The 12,380-nt window shown below is 39.8% G+C and overlaps 1 protein-coding gene across 2 annotated transcripts in view; it reads right to left on the bottom strand.

Annotated features, from left to right (window-relative positions):
• arhgap24 (Rho GTPase activating protein 24) overlaps positions 1-11,410 on the bottom strand; it is a 39,000-nt gene extending 27,590 nt beyond the window's left edge. The window contains exon 1 of one of the 2 annotated variants that reach the window (XM_015051322.1): positions 10,911-11,410. In XM_015051322.1, coding sequence (XP_014906808.1) covers positions 10,911-10,941 — 31 coding nt within the window. In that variant the 5' untranslated portion in view covers positions 10,942-11,410. Of the gene's footprint in view, positions 1-3,643; positions 3,851-10,910 lie in introns of those variants that run through there. The other variant, XM_015051321.1, reaches the window with a different exon arrangement.
• Positions 11,411-12,380: the final 970 nt, after the last annotated feature.

Genomic DNA, 12,380 nt, shown 5'->3' with positions numbered 1-12,380 from the left:
TAGATAGATAGATAGAAGTACTTTATTCATCCCAACCAGGAAATTACTGTGCAAAGTCAACTTTTCATGATCCCAAATTCTCCTTCAGATTCCAGCAACAGTTCTTGGTGGGCCACTAAAAAAATGTTAAAATCACCTCCAGTGCAAAGCTTGGCGGTTTGATGGTCAACATTTTACTGACCATTTGTGGGTCAACAGTGAGCTGACAGCTGACTGACCTACAGCAGCTTTCTCTTTTCCAAAAGTCCCCTTTTTGCATAGGACCTCATGCATACTTGTTTAAATCTGTCTGTAGACATGTAGCAACAATTACAGGCTTTTGTTATTGTGACAAAGTTCTCAACCTGCCAGTGTTCACTGATGTAGATCTGAATTAAAGTCTAACATAAAATTAGTCCAAATTAATCTTCTTGTCTTGTGTCAAATACTTTTTTTTAATCTACACCCTCCTTGTTTCTTACACTTTAAATCAGCCAGAAAATTATGTTGGTGTGATGTTTTCTTTAATAGGCAGGCTCTGTATAACCCTAACTTGCATCTGGGTCTTGTTGCGCTGTAAAAAGTAATATTTTTTTGACATTTGAATCATAAATGTGTCTGGTAAAGTTAATATAATATAGATATGTATTTTTTTACACATTTTAAAATCAGCTCATACCTTTTTTTATTTAATTATTTACTTTTTAAACATAATCATTTAGTGTAGAGCACTGTTACATGGGAGAATAATGTTTAAAAAGTCTAAGAAAAAAAAAAAAGCTAAAACTTTTCTGCCCGGTAACAACGTAGCACTCACATACTTCTTGACTTTAGAGACGTAATTAACATTTACGAAAAGTTTACACCTCTCCTGTCCTCTACTGGAGAAGAAACAATAGTTTTCCATTTCTTTCTGCTCCCAATGCTGCAAAGCAAACACAATTTGTTTCCCCAACAACTGGGAATTTGTTATTTCACTCAGTTAGACTAATTACCTCTAACTCCAAGTTTCTCACTTGAAAGTTTCTCACCGCACCCTGCGAGCGTTGCTTATTTCAGTTGGCAAACAAAGACATTGTATTTTGTGCGCCTCCGAGCACATTTAAATTCACTCACTAATTACATTACTTGCTTTGATAGATACCATTTCCACTAGAAAAAAAAATATTATGAAGCTGTTAAGCAAGAGAGCAAAACGATTAAATGGCATACCATGGCCATTACAGCACACTCCTGTTCCTGCTGCCATTTCCTGTTGATGCTCAGTTTTTTGTTTTTGTCTAAGAGAGCTTGTCTCTGGGTTTCTATAGATGAGGGAAACACTTTCTATTTATATGAAGCCACCCAATTTCTGTTGCAAGCACCAAAAAATCCCAAACTGCAGTTTGGATCGCTGAACTCTCAGAACTCTGTCCTGACATGTCAGTGCCAATTACTTATTTAGCCTGTACTAGAAATCACTGTCAGGGAATCTGAGAAAAGTATAGTCTATAACTGACTGCTGTGGAGGTCTGTGTGAAGAATATATGCAGAATAATGTTTGGTTCAAATTTCAGTCTGGTACCTGGGGTTATCGTTTCTACCACTGTGAAATGAGTGGACAGTGTTTTTGACAGATTCCTCGACATTTATTATGCTCCACTCAGTAAATTTCATGGGTTCAACAATACAGACGGCTAAGAATCTTGACATACAATTTTCTAAATGGTGAAGTAGTTATAATGTGTAACATGGCATGATTCCACAGACTGCTCAAAAAAGCTTGATCCAGTTGTTAAGGATTGTCAGCTTTACAAAAGCATTAAAAATTCCAGCAATATACAAAAACTAGCATTTTCTTCTTAAAGGACATTAACGAGAAGAAGAGGCACCGCAGTCAGTCCTTGTCTGTTTCTCACGTACAGAACACCATTCTACTTCAACTTTTTTTTTTATTACTGCAACAGATACAGACACGGTGGTGACAATAGCTAGATATTGCACTTGAATATTATTTCAGCCATTGTCTTCCTCTTTTACTCCAACCTCCCCTGTGGCTCCTCACTCTGCCTATAAGGCTCAGTCTTGTCAGTCAAAGGAAGCTAATAAAATGCTTGCATCAGGTTTTGATCCACATTCTATCAACCAAGGTATAAGTTAATCTCTAGTTGGTACTCATGTATATTGAGAACTTCACTGTTGGTCATGCTCAGTCTTCTGCACAAGAGATGGTGGCGGCACCAACATTACTCCCCTAATTCTTCTGTCCATCTTCTGCTCCATCCTACCATCACTAGTGAACAAAATAAACACCAGTGTACTTTACGTCCTGTACTTAAGGCAGAGACTGGCCCCTGACCTGCAGGGACAAATCCACCTTTTTAATGAATCTGACAGCTGAACAACTCGAGTAAATTTAACAGCATGCTATGTAGCATGCATCTGAGCAACTCCATTCCCAGTAGCCGATGACAGACAACTTGGCATTATTAAATTAAATTATCTCCATCATATCACGTCATGTCATAATTGCTATCTGAGCTCGTCTGTCTTCAGATAACAACTGTTCATTCCAGTTGTGACCACCGGCTTGAGTAAGTGGCCAGCTGCTGACTAGACTTTAACTAATGGTCTAAAAACAGGTGGGAGACCACAAAGGATCCCACTGTGCTGTGAAATACCTGCAAACCCCTTTACAGTTCACACTCGGTCTAAGAATCCTATAAAAACCCAAAGTAGATCAAATTTTATCTTCCATTCCCAATATGTGATTTTTCTTCCCAACTAATTGAGAAGGAAGTTATGCATGTTAAAGTTGAGTGAAGCATCTGTCATGGCCTCAACAAAGAATAAGACATTGATAAGTAGAAACTGACCATTTTTATTAGCCAAAACCAGAATCCTTTAATATTTAGTTGTAAAAAAAAACAAAAAAAAACAAACAGTTTTAACTTCAAAATATGTAGTTTAAACATTCGAGACTGTGTTGTGTAGTTTAAAAGTCATAATTTCACCACCACTACTTGACCTACAACATCATGCATTTGCTAAATGCAAGTCACTTTGTACTGTGGAAAGGCTAAAACTTCTTCCAGACTGAGCTTGTGTTGCCTGCCAAGAGGAGGAAGCAGCTGCAGCTGGCGCAGAAAACAATGCAGACCCAGTAACTACCTTGTTGAAATGACAAAATCTGTGTCATAATTCTCTCCGAGTGTGGATATGTTTAAGCAGTCAGAGATTAAATGAACACAAAGGGTCGATTCTCTCTTGTCTCTAAGAGTTGTCTGGTTTGCTGCAAGCAGGGGCAAGTAGGGATTCAATAATGTGTCTAATGATAGTCTTCTCAGAAGTCCATGCATCATAAATACCTCCAACATAACAGGAAGTCACTCACTGAGCAGCAAGCAGCCCTACACAGCAGAATGTCTGTCCATTCACGTGGAAGGAAGATTAACATTGGAGACAAAAGTGATCTCTACGATCTAAATCATCTTGCTTTCAAATGAAGCTATCCTCACAGATATTACCTCATTGCACTTAAAAAACTAGACAGTTCCTGTTAAAAACACACACACACACACACACACACACACACGCACACAAAAAAAAAACATACGTTTTAACAAAAAAATCTGACGTATTCAACTATAATAAAGAGAAGCTGGACTTTCAAAAGACTCATTACCTTGATGTAAAGGCAGCAAACCAGTTACTCCATACTGTGGTAGACTATGAACTGCCTGATGAACCACCTCCATGCCTCGCTCGCCCAAGAAAAGACGCTCTCTGAATGGGGTTACAAAGTCCCGTCTGCCCCGGTTAACTTGAGGACGGGAGGTCCTGAGTGGAGGATCTGTGCTGCCGGTTTTTGGCCCGGCTCAGAGTGAGTGAGTGAGCACAGCTGAGAGGGTGTGAAAGAGAAAGGGAAGGGGGGGAGGGAGGGAGGAGAGGTTTGCAACGGGGGTTGTGCGCATCCACGCACGCACACACATACACACGCGCACACACGGAAGTACTGTATGGTAACAATAGGCAGATCTCTCTGAAGGCTTGAGCTTAAGAGCACCACGCTTTGACACAGGCCACGACCCCATAAGCAAACACGAGATCTCTCACTCGCACTGCAGTGCTTTGTTCAGAACCTCCACTGTTGGCTGCATAAAAAGGTCAACACTTTTGAACATGGAGTTGACTGAATGTAATTGAACAAATATACAATATTAGGAGAGAATAAAAGTACAATAATCATGGATTATATGTAAATTTATATAAGCTTATATTTCATTTATTGGCAGGATGACAGATTATCAGTTTACACCAGCTATTTGCATTTTTTCTAATGGCATAGTGATGATCTTAGGGACTTCAGGGCTCGTCGCTTTTGTTTGTGTTCTTCTTATTGCATATACGTTATATGATTTCTCACTGCATTTCTTATTATTGTCTCACAGTCCTAATTTAGTAGATTCTTCCAGGCTCTGCTTGGTTTCCAAGGTTGCCTTTTAGCCATTTTCCCTCAGTGCTGTAGCCCATGACCTCCCACATTTTCAGTCACTCTCAGATCCCATTGTTACCAAACTAACTTCACCAAGCAAAACTATTTATTATTTACAATGTTAGTTTGAAAGTGCCGAAACACTTTAGCTTATTGTTTTAGCACTAGATATGACAAAGAGAAGGTAACAACTCTGACTTCACCTTAGCCATTCATTAGCTTCTATGAGCGGAAATTTGTAAAATAAATGTATTTGTCATGAAAAAAATACAAGGGTATCCTTTTTATTTTTATGTCACTGTGAAGTCTTACATAACCTATGCACATCTATCATTAGGAAATTAGTAAGAATTGGTGCACCTTTGTAATTATCATATTGGTAGTATTGGATTGATGCTAAGCTAGCAGTCTGATAAAAAGACATCAGAAAAAGACACTTTAATTAATGCTGCTCCGATTTTTTATTGGATTTGCAAGATGTGTACTTCCAAGTCATTATGCATGACATCTTAAAAGATGGCTTTTAGGCTAATTCAAATAAATTTGATTGATTTTCGCTTGCCCTTTCCCACAAGAGAGAATTACACATGCACATGCGCACAGACACACACACACACACACACACACACACACACACACACACACACACACACACACACACACACACACACACACACACACACACACACACACACACTCAAAAGCCTCCTATTCCGCTGCATATAGATGTTGGTACTCATTCTGCAGCTACATCTTCCCATGTGCCTGTGATGCTTCTACCATTTCACCGGCCCCCGGTAAGGTATCAATGGCTAATTGTCTTCCTGGCGTCATGGTGGTCCTTGTTCATCAATGGACATGATCTCAAGACAGACACCAAAACATCGGCCTCCACCTGCATCCCCAAAGACATTATCTGCTGGGGAACACAGACTCCATAGAGTTACAATAGGTATCCATTACCATCCAATGCTGAATGAGAAATAAAGTGAATAGCAGTGGGGAGGTCAAAGAGGATGAGGTTCGTTCAGCTCGTCTGTCTCTCACTGGTACCCTTAGGGAAGTAGGTAATCATGGCACAGGAAAATGGATTCGAATGGTGACATCAACCCCACATTTGTATTCAGAAAGTTTTAGATTATCCCTCAACCATTTGTAGCCACGAAGCTCAAGCAGACTAAATTGGTAGTAAATTTGTATTAATATCTATATAAAGCATTCTTTGGCATAAACAGTGAAATGTGTTTACCTCTAAGAACGTTTTAATAGATTGTCATGAATACGAGCGGTGTACGCTTCGGGTCAGTCCGTTCATTGCAGTCACAGAGTTGTCCAAAAGCCAAGTGTCTCCGTTCTGATTTCATGCCAGCCGAAGAGCAATGTCTGTGTGTCCTGCCAGTGATGCTGTAAATATACCATTATGTAAGGGGTTTCAATTTCCACTTTAGAAAGAGAAGCCACTGCTCAGACTGGGCCCAAAGCAACAAACTTGTAACTTAAGTTGGCACAGTAAACACAAAACAGTCACAGAAGTGCAATAAAAACGAGCTCTATGATGAACGGGCAACATTCTGACGGGATTTTACAGGCCGTCTTATGTTTTATTGGCTGCTAATAAAATGGAAGAAGATTTGATCCGAAGAAGCAACATGTATGTATTCGAAGATGACAGACAAATGAAGAGCAAAAAAATAAAGCAGGGCAACCTAAACAAAAAAGGACTCAAACGAAATAAAAAGGAAAATATATGGGTTGCAATGGAGTGTAATTATGCTACAGAAACAACAACAACAAAAAAAAAACAACCTCTGTGTTAAAGTTCTTGGATTACAACTTATCTCAACAGAAGCTTACTACATAAGAACATATCTTAAATTTTCTTATTTGGGGAAAATCTTTCTAAAATGATATTAAGCATATTACCATTAAATAACAATTACAGATAAAACAAAATCTCCACATCAATTTTATGTACAGCATAGCTTGTCAAATAGTCCATTCTCGTTGTACTTATTTACTGGGATGCAGATGACACAGTATTAAATTTAGGTATGATATCATTCACATAGAGTCCCAACTAAAAAATAGAGTAGCTGCTGAAATAATGACCATTGTGTCAAAAATAAGACAGCAATTATTTATTAGCATTCAGGGATTTTGTTTCTTCTGTGGTTCACAGGCAGATGATTGTATAAGGAGCACAAATAAATGTTTTCCTAAGGAAGTTGCACACACATTTACTATTATATAATCTCAGCCACAATAACAAAAGTTCCCTGAGTAATGAATAATATTCTAACAATAAAGCTGTGGATAAAAACTATGGCTATACAGTCGGGTTTTTACCATCTTCTGCGAGTTTTTTCACGATTTTTCTACAAGTTCTCCTTTAAGAATACTAAAACATGAAAACTCACTTATACAAACTTTTCACTTAACATTTGAAAGTCACAAACATTGGCCATAAAAAAAACTAAGATGTGCTCCAGGTTCCATGATAGCCATAGTAGTTTTGAATTCAAAAGAAAATGAAGGGCTACAATTTAGATACAAAGCCCGTATTGTGTCAGACTTTTACTACACTCAAATGAATAGTAAATAAAAGACTGTTTGTCAATGTATATAGATAGTTAGGTCTTGGTGATTCCTGGGAGCTGCCATTTGAACATTTGCCTGCATTGGTAGCTGAAAAAAGATGAAATTGTTACAATATAAGCCAACCCGATTGCTGAGTAAGTTTGCAAAGTTGCAGAACCTGAATATAAACAAGAAAATCTAGATTCACAGGTGAAACCTATGCTTTGTATTTACACTCACACTGCCTGGGCTCATGCTTCACGGTAACAATAAATAATGAGACAATACAGCTGAAAGGTATCGTCCTAAGGAGCTTTTTAAATTTGATTCTATGTGTATACAACGTAAGGATTAAAAAAAAAGAACAAAAGAAAAATAAGCTTTCTTTTTGATCCACACTCACAGAGCAAAAAGGATTTCTTAGATGCATTGCGTGATTGTAAATTAAACAGACTCAGATGATGAGCCTTGCATGTGAAGAAGGGAGTGGACTCTCTTATTTCCCACCAGACAATAAAACAAGAGGACTTGAAAAAGTATCTGCTTCGTTGCCTAATAATACCTTGTAATATCGCCTTTCAGCACTGATGAGAGCTTCAGGGTGGATGCACACCTGCACTCTCCACAAACCAAATTGCTAGGCTGTGTCAGCCCTTCCTCAAGCTCTTTGAACCTCTCACACAGGGATAACCTCACTTCTGGTCTGCTGTGACTAACAACTAACCAGCCCCCGCCTCCTCCCCACCCCCCCCCCGGAGAGGGTAAAACACAGGACTAGCTTGAACTACATTTTCAAATCTATGAAAAACATGATTTCCAGTCAAAGCACTCTTTTGGTTTTCTTAATAAACTCACTCCGGTCGTGTGACACTGAAGCATTAATCAACTTTTTTCCATTAGCATTATTGCTTTGGGAGATTGAAAGACCCATCGTGAGGGAGCATTATTTTTGATAACATGTAGAGCTAAGTCTCAGTGACGTTTATCAATCATCACAACGTTTATGGGCCTTCCATTACATCACCTTGCAGCGACTGGTGAGGTAAAACATGACACATTAAATTAGGATGTGTCTCCAGAGCACAGGCCTTAATATTTCTCCGGTTGTGTGTCTGCTTCTGTGAAATGTCAAAGCAAAAAAAAAAAAAAAAAACGTTCAGCAGATTTTAGCTTAAGCAAAGTAAGCATGTTTTCATTTTGGTCATGGAAGCAGCACTGTACACGATGCCACCTCTTAGCATTTTCTGTGTCCACACCAGTCAAAAAGCCGCTGAATGAAAATGAGTGCTGCATAGAGCGGGTAGTTGAAGGCGAGTGTGATTTCAGGTGGTGGAGCAGAGACAGATAAATGCTAGTGGTGGCGTTTTCTCTGTGTGCTTTGAAGTACAGATTGCTGAATACTTGGAAACTGCAGCTTTAAAAGATAGATCTTTTACTGAAAGGGGTTGTTTTTGTTTCCTCAAAGTGGGGTTCTGTAGAGTGTATGTAAGCAGTCAGTGTCTCGTAAAACACTATCTAAAAAATACATTTAATGGTATGGTCAAGTCTTATGCCAAGGCGGAATTCACTAATGGGGTAGGAAACGGGGTGAAAACATGGACTACAAATTATTGTGGGATTATCTGCAACGCCATATTAATTGTTCATACAAACCGAGGGAAAAACCACTCGAGACCTACCAAACACCTAAATGAGGCTTACTATGACTTGATTTGATATGGGTTTTATATGATTAACGCAAAAAGGTCCAAATCTGGGAGCCTGTTGTGAATTTAGTTCCATTTAGTACTGAGGAACATCAAGATGGAGCCCATATACACATGGAAAAGCGCTATGATATTTTTCATACTGGAGTTGTTTTAAGAGCACAGAAATACACTTTGGTCTTGGCCCCGCTCTGACTGATGGGTATCGTCTGGAGAAACTCTCCTGTCTCTCCAGGCTGACCTCATTCAGAGAACTATCCTTTGCAGATAACTTACTGATTACTCATATTCTGACCCTAACCACACACTAGCTAATTGCCCAATCACAAAAGCAGTTCACACACTGAAATATTATTGATGTCGAGTAAAAGGTCTTGGTAAACTGCTTAGGACTGTACTAGCATTCAGCATTTCCAACATGTGGCAAAACTGCATGTGGAAATCTATGGGATATGAGTGATGGAGGGGAGCATTGACTGAGGCCAACTTGTTTTTATGCCATTTAGAAAATAAAATAAGTTAAAAACGAAACATTTTAAATGATTTTTAAAATATTTACCTGGGATCAATGCAGCTGCAGTACCAGAATATGCATGAGGTACTTTTCATTTTCTATACAAATTGCTGCTTGCTCTGAATGCCAACTAAAATCAAGTTGGTTTTTACTACCATCTCTTCAACTAGTCAATGCTGTGGAGACATTATTGTAAAACTGTCCCAGCTATATTATTTTGATCAATTTTCAGGCAGTTTGGTTTGTTAAATGCTTTAAATAATGTCCCAAAGTCACCAACATTTTAACTCCTCTGTTAAATTTGACCTTATGAACCCAGCTGTTGTCTGTAAAAAGTCATCATTTGTTGTTCCTCCCATAAGGGGATATATATTCCAGAACATATTTAAATAAATTTCCAACTGGCCTCATTCTGCAGACCTTAACTTAAACTCTGACTTTACATAAAGACGATGACCGGTATTTTTTATGCTTTCAGATTCTCTGAAGTCTTGCATAAAAAAAAAATAGACATTCATAAAAATTCAGTTATTATAAAATTATATGCAAGTGATTTTGTGCCGTTTAACAGACTGTTTTCAACCTCAGTTTTCTTTCCCCCTCTCTCTGCTTTCCACACCTCCGTCAAATCCCGTTCCCGCTCCAACATTCTGTCTGAAACGGAATTACTCCTGCCCGTTTCCTCTCCCGTCTGTTGCTTCAGATTTTTCGCATGAGAACATCTCCACTGGGATGGATTTACTGGCAGGCTGGGAGCGATGAATTCAGCAGTTTGTTCTGTTATCTTGCCGCGAGCAGCCAAGCAGAGTGAAATTCGACTCCGTCATGAGAATGCAGTTTTGGGGAGAGCAGAAGCTTTCTTCGAGTGGGAGACATTTCAGACTGAAGTTCATTTTTAGAGCCACAAAAATGAATGAAACTTGAATTACGTGAAAACTTTAAAGGAGCTTCTGCTGTTTTTCTCCCTGTGTTTAAATTGCTGTGATGTGCTAGCATGCTACTTAAAAATACAGCTTTTAAGAATGTCAGTAAATTGAGAATTTTAATGGTGCATGAATGCTGTTTAAACCCTGGCAGGGCTAGGTCGGCAAAACATTGACAATGCACGTTTATAGGTTATGTCGAGTGAAAAAGGAATTAATTAACAATTAAAAACTTTTACAAACATAACATTTTTCTGAGGCTTGGAGTTAATTTTAATAAAGTAGGTGGCTTGGAAGCGATGACCAAGCCAGCACTGCCGGTCAGCTGGCTATGAGAAGCCTGCTACACTTTTGCCTTGCTGACCGTTGTTGAATGCTAAATAGTCTGCTAATGGAAAAAAAAAAAGTGACAGTTTATTAGTTAGCAACCAGTCTGGTTGGCAGTTTCACTTGTTATTGTGTTGCATATAAAGAAATAAAAATCATTTGTTTCGTTTTTGTTTTTACGGTCAATGATGATTTAGTTATAGACTTGGTACATCAGTTGCTGACTGTGTCAGCCACTGAGAAAAATCAAAACAGTTGTGAAATACACCATAAGAACTCATTTCCTTTAGTTGCAACTGATTCTAAAGACAGTGGAAAGCAATAATTCAGCCATCTTGATAGAAGACTCCATAACAAATGCATTTTTTTTTATTTTTTTTAGTATTCTGCAATGCAAAAAAAGGACACACCTGGATTGGAGTTAACATCCATGGGGAGCATATGTGGACCTGCCCCCTTCTCAGCTTGGGCTTGAGGGAGAAAAAGCCACGCTCTCGCTGCTGACCGCTGCCCCCCAGGTGCCACTTCTTCATCTGTTCCTGTTCTAAGCCACAAATATTGCACGTTTATCTTCTCTGGTTTTATTGTAAAATGCTACACAAGCTTCCCCTCCCCTGCCTTCTTCTCCCTCGGGCTCTCGCAACTTTTTCTTTTCTCTTTCTTTTTTTTTTTTAAGCCTACAACTTCTTTTTGTGCAAGTCAACGGCAGGTCACGGCGATACGTCGCTCAGCAGCGGAGCGAGGAGAGGTCAGGCTGAGGGTAGTCCGTCTGCCTCTCGGTAAGTCGTCCCCTCTAAACTTCTGCTGAAGGAAAAAGCAGAGAACGCATATTTCTGGGCCGCGCACAGAAAAGACGGATCGGCGAGTGGAAGCTGAAGGCAAAAGACGGTGTGTCTGCTCTTTTCTGAAGGAAGCGAGACGGGTGGGAGGTAACGGGGTTGAAGGGAGGTGGGAGTATCATAAATCAAGGCGCCCTCCCCAAAGTGGGGATCTGTAAATCTGGTGAACGAAGGGAGGGCACTCAGCCAAATGACTCATCTGCAGTGCTATATAAATACTGCCGTTCGGGGTCGGCAAGGCAGTTGCTACCGTTGGCCAGGAAGCCCTGAGACGCTGGCTTTTCTCTTTGGATGAAAGGTCTTTAATGAGCTGCTTATCTGCCTTCTAAAGTCTTACATCTGAACCTCAAATCGCCGGCATCCATTAAACAGCCTGATCCCGGGAGGACGTAACACCAACACTGCCGTTCTTTGTTTTCATGCAGAGAACCAAAACAGCTGGATGTGGAGACATCCAAATATTTATCCAGAGAGGAAAAGAAAAACTTGTTTACATACCGAACGTCTGGACGTCCACATCAAGAGTTCCCATCAGACAAACAGACTGTGAACCAGAAACCCTGCAGCAGTGGAGGGCTCCCTTACCCATTTCTTCTCCAGACTTGGCCAACTCGATACATGTGGGGGTCGGGGGTCATGCATGGAGGTCTAAGCAGGAGGCTGATAGCGAAGACTGGAATGCGACATGTCAAATGCTGATCTCCTCAATAAGGCTGTTATGAAAGCCTCTGAGCTTCATGTCCTGTTCTTAACTCCCTCCGGCCCGCCGTGCTTCCAGACCCCCAGTGTTTCAGGCTCCCATGCTGCAATAATGACGCATGGACACAAAACAGGAGGAGGAAGACAGTCTGGAATACTGTCGCCATGAGAATGAGGCGGATACTTTAAACATATGAGAGGTATGCAGCGTATTGTCTGGACAGAATGGACAATCTGCTTTTTGTCACCACGCGTTTTCAATAGTAGCACATTTTAGACGTACACAAACTCAAAGCGAAGAGTGTCTTAGACGAGACATTAGTTGGTTATGGCTCACTGAGT

This window comes from Poecilia latipinna, unplaced genomic scaffold, assembly GCF_001443285.1.
Source record: "Poecilia latipinna isolate Pla-1442-1.1 unplaced genomic scaffold, P_latipinna-1.0 Scaffold1041, whole genome shotgun sequence".
Lineage (NCBI taxonomy): Eukaryota > Metazoa > Chordata > Actinopteri > Cyprinodontiformes > Poeciliidae > Poecilia > Poecilia latipinna.
This window is presented reverse-complemented; position numbering and strand designations above follow the sequence as displayed.